General features: G+C 49.2%; 7 protein-coding genes across 7 annotated transcripts; 5 read left to right on the top strand and 2 right to left on the bottom strand.

Moving 5' to 3' along the window:
- Positions 1-55: 55 nt before the first annotated feature.
- On the top strand, positions 56-767 carry BDV37DRAFT_216271 (uncharacterized protein). The gene has a single exon (XM_032080084.1). The coding sequence runs from the start codon at positions 161-163 to the stop codon at positions 557-559; it is 399 nt and encodes a 132-aa protein (XP_031937280.1). The 5' UTR covers positions 56-160; the 3' UTR covers positions 560-767.
- Positions 768-2,347: 1,580 nt separating this feature from the next.
- Positions 2,348-5,031, bottom strand: BDV37DRAFT_258878 (electron-transferring-flavoprotein dehydrogenase). Its single transcript, XM_032083087.1, has 4 exons — positions 4,569-5,031; positions 2,970-4,491; positions 2,755-2,896; positions 2,348-2,679 (listed from the first exon to the last, which is right to left on the bottom strand). The coding sequence occupies exons 1-3, from the start codon at positions 4,870-4,872 to the stop codon at positions 2,797-2,799; spliced, it is 1,926 nt and encodes a 641-aa protein (XP_031937279.1). The 5' UTR covers positions 4,873-5,031; the 3' UTR covers positions 2,348-2,679; positions 2,755-2,796.
- Positions 5,032-6,156: 1,125 nt separating this feature from the next.
- On the top strand, positions 6,157-6,806 carry BDV37DRAFT_258874 (uncharacterized protein). The gene has a single exon (XM_032083086.1). The coding sequence runs from the start codon at positions 6,260-6,262 to the stop codon at positions 6,479-6,481; it is 222 nt and encodes a 73-aa protein (XP_031937278.1). The 5' UTR covers positions 6,157-6,259; the 3' UTR covers positions 6,482-6,806.
- Positions 6,807-7,852: 1,046 nt separating this feature from the next.
- Positions 7,853-8,835, top strand: BDV37DRAFT_287045 (TBP family protein; the record flags this gene model as incomplete). The annotated part of the gene is made up of 4 exons (XM_032088043.1): positions 7,853-8,124; positions 8,190-8,277; positions 8,348-8,762; positions 8,819-8,835. The coding sequence occupies 4 exons, from the start codon at positions 7,853-7,855 to the stop codon at positions 8,833-8,835; spliced, it is 792 nt and encodes a 263-aa protein (XP_031937277.1).
- A 346-nt stretch (positions 8,836-9,181) lies between these two features.
- On the bottom strand, positions 9,182-11,082 carry BDV37DRAFT_297237 (NAD(P)/FAD-dependent oxidoreductase; the record flags this gene model as incomplete). Its single annotated transcript, XM_032090285.1, has 3 exons — positions 9,182-9,851; positions 9,909-10,896; positions 11,034-11,082. 3 exons carry the CDS (start codon positions 11,080-11,082, stop codon positions 9,569-9,571), a joined length of 1,320 nt encoding a protein of 439 aa, XP_031937276.1. The 3' UTR covers positions 9,182-9,568.
- On the top strand, positions 10,989-12,881 carry BDV37DRAFT_216078 (class I SAM-dependent methyltransferase). Its single transcript, XM_032080080.1, has 2 exons — positions 10,989-11,683; positions 11,801-12,881. Exons 1-2 carry the CDS (start codon positions 11,586-11,588, stop codon positions 12,687-12,689), a joined length of 987 nt encoding a protein of 328 aa, XP_031937275.1. The 5' UTR covers positions 10,989-11,585; the 3' UTR covers positions 12,690-12,881.
- A 1,798-nt stretch (positions 12,882-14,679) lies between these two features.
- BDV37DRAFT_216067 (uncharacterized protein) lies at positions 14,680-15,047 on the top strand. The gene has a single exon (XM_032080079.1). It carries the CDS (start codon positions 14,714-14,716, stop codon positions 14,960-14,962), a length of 249 nt encoding a protein of 82 aa, XP_031937274.1. The 5' UTR covers positions 14,680-14,713; the 3' UTR covers positions 14,963-15,047.
- The last annotated feature ends 719 nt before the right edge of the window (positions 15,048-15,766 follow it).

Genomic DNA, 15,766 nt, shown 5'->3' with positions numbered 1-15,766 from the left:
TGTGAAGTCACCCACCCTCTGCCAAGTTCGCGGCCAGTTTCCGAGTAAACGACATCAAGACCCGCTCCACGTGCAAAGTCTTTAAGGTCCTAGAGAATTCCGCGGTGTGAGTTGATTTCCTGGTGCAATAGTGGAGTCCGGGACTATCCAACGGGGACGCATGAAACAGAATACAAAAGGAAACAGATTCAAGCCACGGTTTCACCAAACTAAATGGGTCCAGAAACGGCCTGAGTCCATGCTGCTAGTGGGTATTCCGTCCAGATGGGATCCTCCAACGCCTAGCCTACCACAGCTCCCAAGGCAGCTGAGGTCCATGGAGCGTGCCTTGGAAGTACTATGGGTGCTAGGGTTGGGATCGTTCCTCCACCGGGGAGGATATCCAAATGCCAGGGAGGTTGTACCATGGCCGAGTCGAATCCTTGGGGAGTGCTATCCATGCGAACAGGGCAAGAGACAAAGGAAAATCGGGGGGAAAGCGGGGCAGCTTGTCATGCACTTATTGGCCAAAGTGCACGGCGTTCCGGGAATCCTGAGAAAAATAGACATGGGCTGCTAACCTGCCAACTTGTTTCCGGGAGTCCAGAAACCATCATACGGTAAGCCGTGCGACGGGGACGAGGCATATTAGGACGGTCCATTGGGCCAGGGAAGTTCTCCTTGCGACGTGGCCCCCGCGCGAATTGTACAGTGAGTCGCTCGCCTTTGAAATCACTGCCATCTGTATAGAGGATTTGGTCAGAAGCGCAATTACCCCAGGAACCGGCGCGAAACCGAATACATACGGAACGCTGAAGAAGAAGAATATTAGCCATATATACGTGCGGTGGGGGACCAGCCTCCTACCTGGTACAACATCTCTAGCATCCATCGCATCTTCGTATTCAATGAATCCGAAGCCATTCATAAGCTTAATCTCAGTAATCTTTCCGGAGCCATGAGTGCTAAAGTGTTCCTCGATATCCTGCTTGGTGACTGAAGACCTCCCATGGCGCCCACGCAGGGCGCCGCGAGAAAATGTTAGCTCATTGCAATCAAATAGAACAAAGTTATCTAGAGAGTGTTATGGGTTGCCAATCCGGAGTTGGAAGTGCTTTAACAAATGAAAGAAGGACAAAGAATAAGTGCCAGTTCCCTCTATCAGCCAGGCACCTGGCTAGCGTTGAGAGAAAACAGCAAGTGCAGCGCATGTCCCTTTGTTGCGCATCAGGGCCAAACGAGAGGAGAGCCTTGGCGATCCATCGGAGCATCCTGGTACTTGGGGCGCAGCAGACTAAATGGGCAACATTCCGATCGGGTTGGAGAATCGAGGGGAACCTTTCAGAGAGGGGATTGATAAACGGCTGCATACCATTGCGGGGAAGATTCCCGAGATAAAGTCGTGTGGACGACACTTCGGTCATGACGGGCAAAGAAGAATGGCGTCTAGTACTGATCAAGTAATGAGAAACCCCAGTAAGATGGTTCTGGCCTCAGGACCCGCAACGGCCAAAAGAAAACGACGAGGAGATGCACTTCCAGACAAAGCGGCGATATTCGACGTAAACCCAGGGGTAAGACGAGACCTTGGGATCAAGAGGGCTGCGGTCCTAACGGAAGAATGGCTATTGTTCCTGAATCCCCAAGTGGGACGTTGGCCTAGAAGGTTGCTGGTGGCGCCTAATTAGAGGGCAATGGGGATCTCGGTGGCTTAACTTAAATCGCTGAAGGATGACCCTTCCAATGTTAGATTATCGGCCAGCAAAATACTAGAGCTAGATAGCAGAAGCAGAGAACGAAGAGAGTGCGCGAGAGGAGGATAAGGAGAGGGGAAAGAGTTGAGGGTGGCAGAGTAAAAAGAAAGACAGAGAGAGATGGTCTGTGTTGACCGCCAGGCGAAACGGCAAGAACCAAAAGTTTAAAAATAAACTGAGAAAAGAGACGTCAAGTACCCCGTACCAACAGTGACCAAGGCAAAGTGACTTGTCTCTTGGAGCTTTCCAGCTGGAGGGAAACAATGCAAAATCAGTTGAGCCAAACAGCGTGACGAGAGCCTCCGCCTCACTTTTTGCTGGCGGGTCCACGTGGCCCCGCCGACAACCAAAGGCAATCAATGAAATTCCAGCCTTGTGTTGACCTCCAATCAGACTGCATGCATCAATGGAAAATAGAAAAGTAGGAAACAATATTGTGTATGCATTCAATCTAGACAGACACTAGTCAAGGGGTTCATGGCGGTCAACTGTAACTTCTGACTCGGAGAATAAAGAATACTACTCTCTCTTATTTTCCGAGAAGAGATTGAATCGCACACACTTAAGTCATCGATTACATGCACATTACCGATGAGATGTCAGAACATGGTACTGTATCCTCACTGGCACTGGTACGGAGTACATGTTTGTATGTTTGGACATACATCCAAATGGATCCTATATACTCGGAGTACACCGTACCTTTCGAGGTATTTCCACGGTTCCGTCCCATCAAATCCCCACGGGGTTGAGCCGCAAGACCGATTTGAGGTACGTTGCTGTAAAGTCGCAGTACCAACTCTTCCACTTCATCTATAAGGGATCATACTATGAAATATTGTTTTTATTTGGTTTTCTGTGGTTCCCATTCTCTACCCCACCAGAACATATTGTGGAGCAAGTCACTACCACCATAAAAAAAGAAACAGAGATATTTGAACAAAATCTATATACAGGAACCCGGCCCAATCCAATCAGCTGCTTTTATTTATACAAGGCGAAATACGACAGTGGAAATTACCTAGTGATGACCATAGGTACCTAGTTCCAATACCGGAGTCGATCAGGTCATGAAATATTTAGGACCCTCACCACCTTGAGGGGTTTGCCAATTGATGTCTTGTGTCGGCACCTTAATGTCACAGGTCTTGCAGTGAATGCAGCTAAGGCAAGATTAGTACCAGAAAAAAAAAAAAAGAAAAAAGAAAAAAAAAAAAGGCGTCGGGATTCACTTACTTCTGAGCATTGATTTGGAACCGAACACCGTGCTCCTTGGTCGAATCTTCAACATATTCATACACTCCAGCGGGGCAGAACCGGTTCTCAACCCCCTTGTACTTAGGCCAAGCAATGTCCTTGTGCTTGTCCCAGTCTGCCACCTGCAAGTGTACCGGCTGATCTTCCTCGTGATTGGTACCGGTCCGACTGACGCTGGTCAAAATATCGAAGCTGATGACGCCATCCGGCTTGGGGTACTCGATCTTCTCACACTCAGAAGCTTGCTTGGTGGCTGCAGCATCTGTACCGTGATGCTTGAGCGTCCATGGGGTCCTGCCCTTGAAAAGATAGGCTTCCAACCCGGAATACATGATGCCGCCGTAAAGGCCGAGTGGAGTACTAAAGGAAGGTCTCATGTTGCGCACCTCATACAGCTCCTTCCAGATCGACGACTTTCGAAGAGCATCCTCATAGTCAAAGAGGAAAACGGTTCCATCGTCCGCTTTACCCTGCAATGCCGAGAAAGCGGATTCAGCAGCCAGCATACCTGACTTCATAGCCGAGTGGGTACCCTTGATCTTAGGAACATTCAAAAATCCAGCAGTATCACCGATCAAGGCGCCACCAGGGAATGCACACTTCGGGATTGACTGGAAGCCACCCTCGTTCAGGGCTCTGGCACCATACGAAATGCACTTACCACCCTCCAGGACCTCCTTGAAGAGAGGATGGTGCTTGAGCTTCTGGAACTCCCCATATGGCGAGAGCCACGGGTTAGGATAATCAAGGCCAACCACCATCCCAACACTGACCATATTATCACCGAAATGATACAACCAAGCTCCGCCATAGGTATCCTTGGGAAGCGGGTAGCCCATAGAATGAATAATCTCCCCAGACTTAAACTTCTCCGGCTGAATTTCCCAGACTTCCTTCAGACCGATTCCATAGGTTTGCGGTTGGCTATCGCGTCTAAGATCGTACTTTTTGATGACCTGCTTTGTCAAACTACCATGACAACCCTCTGCCAGCAGGGTTATACGAGCGTGGAACTCCATACCACGCTCGAAACTCTCCTTGGCTTTTCCATCACGGCCGATTCCGAGATCGTTGGTTGCGACACCAAGCACCGACCCATCCGGCTTGTAGACTAGCTCACTGGCAGCAAAGCCAGGGTAGATTTCCACACCCAGTTCCTCGGCTCGCTCACCCAGCCATTTGGTCAGCTCGTTCAAGCTGATGATATAATTGCCGTGATTGTTCATCTGCGGTGGCGCAGGAATTGGAATTGCCGAGTTCTTAGTTAAAAAGCGCATCTTGTCTCCTTTGGCCGGCGTGGCACCCTCGAATCTTGAGGGGTTATCCTCCGAGAGCCAATCTGGCAAAAGCTCATTGATAGCGGTCGGTTCTAGAACATTGCCCGAGAGAATATGTGCGCCTATCTCGCCAGCCTTTTCCAACACAATAACACGAAACTCTTCGTTACCAGCTTCATTGGCCAGCTGCTTTAAGCGAATCGCAGAGGCAAGACCAGCAGGGCCTAACCGGTAGAGAATGTTCGTTAGTTACCTAGATCTTCCAGTAGGATACCAAGCAATATGAAAGGAGGATCCTTACCGCCACCAACGATACAAACATCGACCTCGTCCGATTCTCTCTCCACTTGGCGGGGATCAAAATGGCCATCCTCGTCTGTGAGCTTGTTGGATAGCGACTGCGAGAAGCATCGAAATTGGCCGAGAGTCCGGCTTGGTGTGAAGAGTGCTGCCTGACGGGTTGTCCTCCGACCGGAAGCCAAAGCCGAGCTTCTAGAGCTCCGAAGAGGGGCTGCGGCAGATGAGAAAGAAGCTCTTGAGAATCGGGAGGCAGCTGGTCGCAGTTCGCGCCTCAAGAGAGGCAAAACGGCTCCTTTCGAAGCCATCGCAACGGTAGGAAACAGGGTGGTAATAGATTGGCGCACGGTTTGGAGGTCCTATATGTGGAACAAATGCATGGCAAGGGGTATACAAGCGTCGTTAAAAAGACCCGAGGGTAGGGGAATTGGACTAAATGGTTAGAATCGGTACTGGAGCACTCAAGGTCAAATCCCTCCGTCACCGGCAAGGATAAAAAGGTGACTAAGCCCTCTTTAGCGGGAGGCTAGTGGTCAGTCTGAGTTACCGCCAACCCGAGGTAAGGATGGCCAATAGGAATCGCGGCAATAGGAATCACATCCGCCTCGTTGTTCCGCTGTTAGCCCGCTATCCGTTGGAAGTACCGGGAACATACAATCTATACTCCGGCGTATAGTACTCCGTATATACTACTTGTATCCATCCCCTGGAGACATCCGGGGCATGGAGGCGGGGTTCGATCTATATAAATGCCGATGCAAGCTTATTGATTCTCACCAGATAAGATGTATCAGAGTCTGTGCAGGTTCAAGACTCGGTGTACCGATAAGGAAAAGGCCCCTGTCAGGTACTAGTAGCCAACTAGCTATACAATCACATGAACGAAGATCTCACGTGTGAAGTTCCATGGGGGAAGAAAAGAAGTTGGAATTCAAATAAGCATTCCATTCGTGCGTACTGCACGGAAACTAGTACTAGGAGTAGAGAATAGCTTTCATATCGATATGGCATGTGATGGGACGGAGAAAAGAAACGCCATCATCCGAACCCTGCGTCCTTTTTGTTCAAGAAAAGCTTCATTCCTGGAATGGAATCTCGAAACTACGACTCATCCACACACTTGCAGACTCAGTGTTATTGAAGACTGTTGGAATGCTGACAAACACTTAATAATGTACACAAAGGGCACCTCTTCACTGTTTCGCTCATGTGTATGGGGTGTATGGTATTCAGCATACCGCCAAGGCATGTAAAATACCAAGCCATGCGTTATCAAAGTAAATACTGTACCTACAGAAGAGTGAACATTTGTACAAAATCGGATGTTTATTATAATATGACAGATCATGGGATGTGCATTTCTGTTCAAAAAAGCAAGTTCGGTGGATCACAAATTTGGCTAAAGATCTGGGGAAAGGCGGTCGGCGCCACCGTGTCCCGAGCGGCGCTTGTTGAAGGTCCAATTAGGACACCGTAGCCTCTACGGATGAGACGGCAAACTTTTTCTACCTGTCGACCCTCAAGTTTTTGCCAGGAGGGGAGGATCAAGGTTTCAAGTTTGTGTTTCCCTTTTTTTTTTTTTTTTTTTTTTTTTCTCTTCGTTATCTTTTTTATGGTGTAGGAGCGCTCAGCCATGATGTATAAATTTTATCCTGAACTCTACTTACCGAGTACGGATGGAAAGAAGTTGTGTCCATGGATAAGAAAGAGGGAGAGGCGAAATTTTTGTTCAGCTGCCTACCGTTAAAGCGGCACGGTGAAAGGGAACGAGGGCGCGTCGTGAGGGAACCCCGAGAACAGCAACGCGGAATGATTGGAAGAAAAAGGGAATGGATTGGCTGCGCGGTGGGACCGAACGTCGAGAGCAGGAGGACAGCGGACTGGAGGAAGCGACAGTGGCTGCAACCATGGCGCTGACCGGGAGAATACGTAAGGGGGCAACAGCCAAATAGAGCGTGTACGACCTGGTGGGGCTCCCAAACAGATTGCGTTGAGTGGGCCTGTTGATCAACAAACCAGAGATGACGGAATCGCACTGGGACGAAGGGTTGGCCACCCAAGAGCCGCTAGTGGAGCGCTAAGTCAGTGAGAGTCTGAGTGAATCCATGGATGAGCGCGACCGTCTGTCGCTGCTTTTGCCGCCCGCCAGTCGCCGGGCCCAGCCCCCCCCTGACGCCAGCACTCTCGGGCAACTGTGAGTCAGCCTATATAAAGGCCCAACCTCCCACTTTCTGATGCTCTTGGAATTTTTGATCTTGGTCTTGGCACCGCCCCGGAACGCCATACAGTCGTCTTCTCTCCGCCCTCCCCTCTACCTCTATCTCTCCACACTTCCGCCTGATACAGGTCGCAGAGATTTGCTTTCAGCATCCTCTGCTTTGGTGGCTAAAAGACTCCGGGAAGAAATATTTTTTAGGAGGCTCCAAAAGGGAAAAGAAAAATATTATTTTCATATTTTTCTGCCCCCCCAGTTTCAGATTCACTTACTGAAACGGGAAGCTTACAACCTTTTTCTACTCAGGTGTCCATCTTACGACACACTGCAAGAAACAAACACACTCTCTCTTTTCACAGATAGACATTGAATTTCCAGGAAAGGAAAAGAAAAGCCAAAAAAAAAAGTTTTTGTTTGCCTTGTTTGCCCCAAAAAAAAAGCGCATATTCTTTCTTGTGTCCGCTCCCTTCACGTTGCTGTCCATTACTCTTTACCCATCATAGTTGTGACAGTTCCCTTGTTGAGTTAATATCCTAGAAAACACTTCACTGTGCTTTTCTAGTTGCCTTCTCTACTCTACATCACCTTGTGATACTTGACTTCTTGGTCAGGGTCCAGGTCTCCTCCCTGTCTATCAACATCTCTATTGTTCTTGTTGGAGGTCTTGCTTGACTTGACCCTGAGCTCAGTCCCGTTTCGCTTCTACACGAAGCGGTTTACTGTGATCAAACACAAGGCAGCTTTGCTGTCGGGGAGACATTGAGTTGTCCATCTCCACAAAGGGTATGTTTTCTTGCTTTCCCTACGCGAAAATTTTTTTTCTGCCTTCTTTGACCGCATGTCGCCTCACTTCGCGGTCATGCGGTATTTTTGCTAGACCGACTTGTCGCGTACATCTATGTATATGTTCACTCAATATATTCTTACCCTTGGATCATACTACCTACCTGTCCTCTTACACTGGAGTTGCACGTTGACTGACTGTCCTTCGGGAACAGACTGCCAATCCAAGCTCTCGTATTCAATCAGTTTTTGGCTGGTCTACAGCTCGAGTATCATCTACTCACGTCGCAATGGATTCTCTCACGACCCATCCCTCCACCGCGCAGCAGGCCCGGGCCTTCACTTCTCCTGCCTCTCTGTCCTTTCCTGGTGGTGCCGGTGACTTGACACCGCCTTCCGATAAAGACGGAAACATGGCGTTGAACCTTCAAGGTGCAAACGGACATGTGAACGGCCAGCAGCAGGGAGGAAATGCCTCCAACGGCAACGGGGTGACACCCGCTACTCCTGTTGCAACTCCAGGTGCCAACACTCCGGGGAGTGGCATTGTGCCTACGTTGCAGTGAGTATACTCTTGCTGTCTCTTCTGGTATACCAGAATGCTGAACAAGGATCTTCTTTTTTAAGAAACATTGTCGCTACTGTAAATCTTGACTGTCGCCTGGACTTGAAGACTATTGCGCTCCACGCAAGAAATGCGGAGTACAATCCAAAGGTATTGCATCTCACACCTCCCTGAGCCTTGATTGTCAGGGCATAGTGTGGCTGAACTGCTCTTTTACTAGCGTTTCGCGGCCGTGATTATGCGTATTCGTGAACCCAAGACCACCGCTTTGATTTTCGCCTCGGGCAAGATGGTTGTCACTGGTGCCAAGTCCGAGGATGACTCGAAGCTGGCATCCAGGAAGTACGCCCGTATCATCCAAAAGCTCGGATTTAATGCCAAGTTCACGGATTTCAAGATCCAGAACATTGTCGGCTCCTGCGACATCAAGTTCCCCATTCGCCTGGAAGGTTTGGCTAGTCGCCACCACAACTTCAGTTCTTATGAACCTGAGTTGTTCCCTGGTCTCATCTACCGTATGATGAAGCCCAAGATCGTGCTTTTGATCTTCGTCAGTGGCAAAATTGTCTTGACCGGCGCCAAGGTCCGTGAAGAGATCTACCAGGCGTTCGAGCTAATCTATCCTGTGCTTTCTGGTATAGTACCTTACATTCCAACCCGTTGGTAATTTTGTTACTAACTACTCGAAAAGATTTCCGTAAAGTCTAAAAGGACTAATGCCGGTGCTCGCTTGCATAGGGGGATTACCCTTCACCTTTCGCACCCATGTATTAACATTTGCTCTTTTTCTTGTTGTCTCTTTTCTTGCTCTGCGAGATTGTATCATGAGCCAGGCCGGACGTGTCGCGTTGGCTTGGTCGTTGCCTTTGTTGTCGAACTCGCATATCACGATTCCTTATGCTAGCATTTCTACGGCGTTCTAGCGATTCGGTTTGTTTCTGGTCGTCTGTTTCAACAAACTAAAGTCTTTTTACAATTAGAAGTCGCACACCGCAGATTCAAGGGGGCGGTACTGTGCGCTGGTCGATGGTTGCTCCCTCTTAATTACTTGTTTTTGCGTTCTTTTGCCTATCGGCTGCTGACCCTTTCATCTTGATCCCGTCTCCATGGAAGTGGTTCTTCGAGCGCTATTTGTTTTCACGACTCTTTCGGAAGATGATGGATCAAATGGGAAGAAATTTTCCTGCGATATTCCTCTAGACCTTTTAACGGAAGTGGACGAATGCACTGGCTGGTTGGTGAATCAGGCAATGAACCTGGTTCTTGTGGCATGATTCTTTCTACCTTTCCTCGATAGCCTCTGAACCAAATGGAGTGAAAACCATACAAACATGTTCCTCGTAATCTATACACCGTTTCACGTAAGAAGGTTTTGATAGGGCTTTTTATATACAAGGTATATCTACAGGGTATATTTTATGTCCAGTTTAGTACCACCCGATTACAGGACGCCCTTCCGCTGTGCTTTCTTAGTTTTGGCCAGCTCGTCCATCAACCGCAAGCCCTTCGCACCAGACCGGCTTCCATCACCTTCAAACTCACCCTCTACAGCCGCCGGCCATTTCCAAATCTCGCCCAGTTCCGGCTCAAGCTTACCCTCCATTGCATCGACAATCTTGTCCCCGAGCACCGGGAGGAACTTGTACCCGTGCCCACTGCCACCCGTAGCGAGGAAGAGGTTCGGGTGGTCGGGATGATACGTGATGATGAAGTGACCCTCGGGTCTAGTTTTTGTTAGACTTGCCGCATTCCCACTACGGGTTCTTTCAGAGTCAACTTACGTGTCGGTGTACCAGCAGACTCGAGTCTGGATGAATGGCCGGTCACCCATGCTTGGTAGCAGATTCCTCAAAGCAGATCTCAGAGCTTCTTCGCCTTCTAGGGGGACCGGGACCCCGGGTTCCGGCAGACTGACTTCCATCGTTTCTCCCTCAACCCCGGGAATGGGCACATTCTTAGGGTTGACATAGCCGTAGGCGTGACGAGCGATCTTCAACAGATTCTTGCGCGGGGGGATGATGAAGAAACCCGTCGCGAAGTTGAGGATAGTAGGCATGTTCTCCAGCCGCCGCTGCTCTTCGTCGGAGATCTGGACGAACGCAACCGCCTGGCCCGTTGAGAGAGCCCGGCCGCGGAGGTCGACAAGCTTACCCGTCCAAGCCCCCGTCGCGAGAACGACCAGATCGGCCGTGAGGGAGGATCCATCTTCCAAGAGAACTCCAGTCACCTTGCGCTGGGAGGCACCGTCGGGTTGGTCTGCGTAGAGGAGGGTCTTGACTTCCCCGGTTTTGAAGGTGACCTTGCCCTCCGTGTCGAGAAGCTTCTTTGCATATCGAACTCCGGCTTCGGCGTCCGACCAGCCTGAACCCCAATTCACGTAGCCGCCCGCCACATTCAACTCCTCCCCGTATGCGTGCGCCACTCGCAGGACGTCTTTTTTGGATGGCAGTAGCTCGACGTCGTTTCCTAGTTCTTTGACATTGTTGTAACTCTTCCTGGCGTATTCCTTGCCATTGGTGTTTCCTTCGGGGTAGACGAGAAGTAGTCCGCTTTGGATGTATCGGTTATCTTCGGCGCCCCATTCGGTGTTGCGCCAGCGCTCGATGGCTGCGTCCGCGAGTTTTGTGTACACAGGGTGCGAGTAGTCCGCGCGGACGATGCGTGAGGCGTCCACTGAGGAGCCTTCAGGGTTGGGGATTATAGGCGATGCCTCTAGAACAGTAACTTCGCTTGTGGGGTGCCTCCGGGAAAGTGAGAGGGCGGTGGATACTGTGTGGTTGGACAAAGAATCAGCAACCGTAAACTCATAACGGTGGTTTGTTGAGAGTCAATGGCAATGCGCTTGTGTAAATCTCACGAACAAAAGCAAAATTAGGGAATACCAGCTCAGTATATCCATCACTCACATCCAAAGACACCTCCACCTACGATGAGGATTTTGGGTGGTAAAGCCATGACTTTTGCGGTTATACTGGAATGACAGCGTTCAGAAAGAACTACTCCGTTGCACCTTTTCTGCAAAATAGACACAGAAACAGAAAAGATGCGGAGAGAGAAGTCCGGGGGACCTTTAAAAATAGTGGCTCCATGTTCGGAGCGATATAGGAGCACCAAAGATTTAGTTAGCGGTATGACAATTGATAGGCTCCCTATCGCCTCAAGAGCTTGGCTTTTCTTTTTTTTCTCGGCCGCAACGCAACTCCCGGTCTAGCCAACTCAGTTGATCGGCTATTACCCCCGGAAAATCATATGTTGATATATTTACCCCCATAGCATCGAATATGCATTGATCATTATCCGTTGGAATGTGATTTTGTTTATTGTTAAATAGACTCACAATTGAATGCTTGTCAACCTTCCCCCGCGAAAGGATATATATCGGCCCGAAGATCCTCAAAACCACGGCAATTGAATGAATATCGTATAATTACCACATCCCACGCCCTTAATCACTCAGCATGAGCGCGTCCCGAGTAGGCCGGGCCGCACTGAAGGCCAAAGTGCCTGTTACCGGTCCTAAAAGGACCGGCAGTAAGATTCCGGTCGATGGTCCTGGGTCAGTATATGATGCTCCCTTCGATTGCTGTGAGCCGTGCAGCATACTTCCCGGGAATAATCGCCCTCCCCCTGGTAGGCATATATAGAAAGATGGTTTATCTAACCGTCTCGACAGCAAGAAACCGTCAGCAGCATCGCCGCTGCCAAAGCGGGCTAATCCACATCTCCTGAATCTTCAAGAGGCACAGCCCCGCATGTCTCCTAAAGTAATGACCATTCTAGGGGTCGGTGTCCTCGGCATGAGCACATACTGTGGGTATCTATACGCCTCCTACAGACGGGAAGTGACCCATGCGCAGTCTATGGACGTGCCCAGGGATGTATCTGATCGATACAACCAGACAGCTAGGACCTTCGACGCAGATGTCGAAATGTCCGAGAAGCTGATGCGGATGGGGAAGAAGCGGCGAGATCTTGTCCAGAAGGCCCGTGGAAATGTGCTCGAGGTGAGCTGTGGCACGGGTCGAAATCTGGAATATTACGAACTTGGACAGCAGAGAAAACCTAATGAGAGGGGGCAAGTAGAGCTTCAGGGATGCCGCTCCGTTACGTTTGTCGATCTCAGCCCGCAGATGGTAGAGATCGCGCGAGGCAAGTTCCAGAAGTTGCATCCCGGTTTCAAGGATGTCAACTTCCGGGCACAGGATGTGAAGGACGTTGCTCCTCCGACGACTGGGGATAAGCAGGCTTATTTTGATACGATCGTACAGACCATGGGATTGTGTTCAATGCCAGACCCTGTTGGCGCCCTTCACCACCTGGGGTCCATCACCGAGCCGGAAAAGGGACGGATTCTGCTTTTAGAGCACGGCCGGTCGCACTATGACTGGCTGAATCGCATCCTTGACAATCTCGCACCCGCCCATGCGGACCGCCATGGGTGTTGGTGGAACAGGGATATTGGAGCGATTGTCCGGGAGAGTGGTCTGGAGGTTGTTGAGGAGAAACGGTGGCATTTCGGAACTACATGGAAATATGTGCTGAAACCAGCACGTGGTAATTAAGAGGTCAGGTGTAGGCAGTCTTGTATATTAACCGTCCTGTAACATAGACAGCATGGGTGTAGTACCCTAGCAAATAACTTAGAGAACTCTAGAGAGGTCACTACGTTTCGGTTTCGATGTACGCGATGAGGCTACGAGAGCGACGTGGGTAACTATAGAGATATTGGTATACATAAATTATTTATACATTCCACGCAAAGTTGATCCATGTAAATAAGCTCAGTGGAATATAAGGGTTCGTCCCGGGCGTTGATCCGCCACGTCCAGAGTCTATCGACTTCCTTGTTGGGTCATCTGATCTCGTTACCCTGGATTTATGGCCATCGGATTGCGGCAGGGTGACGAGGGTGACGACAGGGACCAGGATAGGCTTATGCAGCAATCGCACTGGATCGAAACCCTTACCGCGAATGCAAGTAGTTCGTCAGGTAGATGCAAATACTACCTAAATTAACCGAGAATATCTACATTTAGAGAAGTCCTACGCAAGATGGAGTCACGAAAACGGCGAACATCGTGCCCTCTTTCCCGAGTTGGGAATATATCTGTCTGTAGTCAGCAAGCGACGATGCCGATCGCCTCGGAAACTAGAATACAAACTGGAACCGGTGTAGAACCTCTTGATGAGGTCAAGATGGCGTTATGCACATGCGGGGTAACAAAGTTACTTTCTATCTTTTTGTGTATGTACGCCACCGATAGAATATATGTCATGTATGTACCTGTGCCTGGAGTTTTGAGACCCCTCGCAGAAACATCCCCAGCGTTCCATCGGGTCGGAGAAAAGATGGACAACCGCTTCTGGGTTGGATGCATCATTTAAGGTTTATCAACCATGTCACCACTTTCTATAGTAAACGGGTTAAACTTTTGAACTAGGGTTCTAGTTATGTCGTAGTCAGCTCTTGGAAAGTTTTTGAGTCGTTGGTTTGAATATCATTTTGTTTTTCCAACACTCCTTCGTGTCGGGTCAAGCTGCACCAGAAGGCTGGAGACGTGTAGATTTATCATAAGCTGAAGAGTCTGCCGTGTCGCTGTAAGACGCATGATGAACTGCATATTATTCCGTCTGGGAGGGTGGGGGAGACGAATCTTAGGTATGGACGCGTCGATAAATATAATTTACGCCAGAGTAAGAGAATAACGAAGTCGGCTGGCCAATTCATTCGGTTTTCCCCCCTCCTCTATCTATCACTTTGAAACAAAAGGGTTAAGTTGTGGAGAGGCATACCCCAAACCAAGTTATTTGGTTGTCACAGGAGGGACGGCCCCCTTTCCCAGGCAACAAGGTTGACATCCGGGCTGGGAATGATCCCATCCAACTTTAGTAGTATGTGTACGGAGTACAGTATGTGCTCTGGGTAAAGCCCTACAAGTACTAGTACGAGTGGGAGGAATAGTCGACAGGAGTGAACGACACAGCAATGCATTGTTATGGATGCCTTCTGGAGGACACACAGATCCATGATCCCGAATTGTTGACTGGCGTCATGGATAAATTGATCCCTTGCGTGCGGGTGATACATCACACATCCCCTTCTATGTATGTACACATGTACTTGTATGTATGCGTGGGCGAACACCCGCAGTTTCATCGATTTGATCAACCAGTGTATGATGCTTTCGATCTATGATAAATTACGGATGGACGAGTCAACACAGCCTTACCGTGGCATCTTCCACTTGGGCGCAGTGGCGAGCTATTACTGGATTCAGATCCATTCCAATTTCCATTTCCATTTTTCTCGACATCTCCATTTTCTTTAGTGGGCAAACTAACATAGCGCCGCCTTTAGCCCATCCGATTGGATTCCTTCCAAATCTTCTAGACGGCTCGGTATTTACTCCACTCGATTTGATCTGATTTGCCGGTGTTTGCTAAACGGTGGCGCTAGGAATGAGATTCCATGGAACTCGCTCTTTCAACGGTGGGGATCCTTTCATGCTGCGATTGGCCTCGTTTTTGCTCTTGGGTTCCATCCCCTCTCCAGCTTAGTGCATAAACCGGTGCATGAATCTATACTATGTATGGCATTAGACTGTCGACCCTAGGCTTCTTTAGACCTAGTCTGAACCAATTTGCCCTTTCCTTGGTTCTTAATAATTTTTTTTTTGTTTTCATTATTGTTTTGCTTTTTTGTATTCCGTTCTCTGTCGAAAAAATCCACCCACCTCTCACAAACTACGGCGACATGGATGGCGTACCATGGAATACATTCAGCTATGATGCACTTACCCGTAGACGATGCAGCTGTTCCCTTTGTTCTAGCTAATTATTGTATTGCTGAATGTCTCCATCCGAGACTGAGACACAATCCTGATTGATGTATCGTAATCTCTTTGTTGGTAGATTATACCTATGTACATACCTACGGACTCCGTATATTCTTGCTAGCTCGGAAGGAATCACCGGAAAACTAAGGCAATAATACGTAGATTAAAAATGCGGTGTCCAGATGTCGGTGAGGAAAGCCTGAAAATCAGTCCAGGAGACGGTGTAAGGACGGCATTTAGACTGAAGGTCAGAGCTCGAAACTAAAAGGTCTCTCAATCTATACAATGGACGATTGTTTGTTGCTCTCGATGCGGAATACCTGCGCAGCAACCAGGTCGAGGACGACTAAGTTACCCGAATTGCCTCTGGAGTCTTGACTATGGCTGTTAGGGCTCCACGGCGCATACTCCATCAGAGCGTCCATGCAGAACCTCAGTTGATCACCGTCTCCCCGCTGCCAATCAGCACGGAAGATATTCGACCCGGTCGTCATAGACACATGGTGCGCCCCACAGTACTTTTTTTGCCCCTTCATTCGGCCGCATTGAATCCATCCATCCATTCTGGGTCCTGCCCGGATGCCTCTCGGTATGCAAACACACACGCGCGCACTTGCTTTAGAGCCACAATAGTCAAACATTCAGCGGTGAAGGTGGATTGCATGAGATGCATTGTTTTTGTTTTGATCCAACATGGAGGGGTAAACCGAGGGGGAAAATGATCAAGAGGAAGATATGTTGAACGAGGAAAAACCAAAACAACCAAGAACTTTTTTTTCTCCTTCCGGCATTCCTGAAAAAAA

The sequence above is a fragment of the Aspergillus pseudonomiae genome (genome assembly GCF_009193645.1).
Source record: "Aspergillus pseudonomiae strain CBS 119388 unplaced genomic scaffold BDV37scaffold_86, whole genome shotgun sequence".
NCBI lineage: Eukaryota > Fungi > Ascomycota > Eurotiomycetes > Eurotiales > Aspergillaceae > Aspergillus > Aspergillus pseudonomiae.
Note: the sequence above shows the minus strand (reverse complement) of the source record. Positions and strands in the feature narration are given on the sequence as shown.

Bases quoted from the DNA above. Each gene is read 5' to 3' on its own strand.
- BDV37DRAFT_216271 (XM_032080084.1), top strand. From the start codon at position 161: ATGAAACAGAATACAAAAGGAAACAGATTCAAGCCACGGTTTCACCAA.
- BDV37DRAFT_216067 (XM_032080079.1), top strand. From the start codon at position 14,714: ATGTATGGCATTAGACTGTCGACCCTAGGCTTCTTTAGACCTAGTCTG.
- BDV37DRAFT_258878 (XM_032083087.1), bottom strand. From the start codon at position 4,872: ATGGCTTCGAAAGGAGCCGTTTTGCCTCTCTTGAGGCGCGAACTGCGA. The intron at 4,492-4,568 runs GTAAGGATCCTC...TCTACCGGTTAG, and splicing joins TGTTTGTATCGTTGGTGGCG to GCCCTGCTGGTCTTGCCTCT. The intron at 2,897-2,969 runs GTAAGTGAATCC...ATCTTGCCTTAG, and splicing joins TTCCAAATCAATGCTCAGAA to CTGCATTCACTGCAAGACCT.
- BDV37DRAFT_258874 (XM_032083086.1), top strand. From the start codon at position 6,260: ATGGATAAGAAAGAGGGAGAGGCGAAATTTTTGTTCAGCTGCCTACCG.
- BDV37DRAFT_216078 (XM_032080080.1), top strand. From the start codon at position 11,586: ATGAGCGCGTCCCGAGTAGGCCGGGCCGCACTGAAGGCCAAAGTGCCT. The intron at 11,684-11,800 runs GTCAGTATATGA...CCGTCTCGACAG, and splicing joins ATTCCGGTCGATGGTCCTGG to CAAGAAACCGTCAGCAGCAT.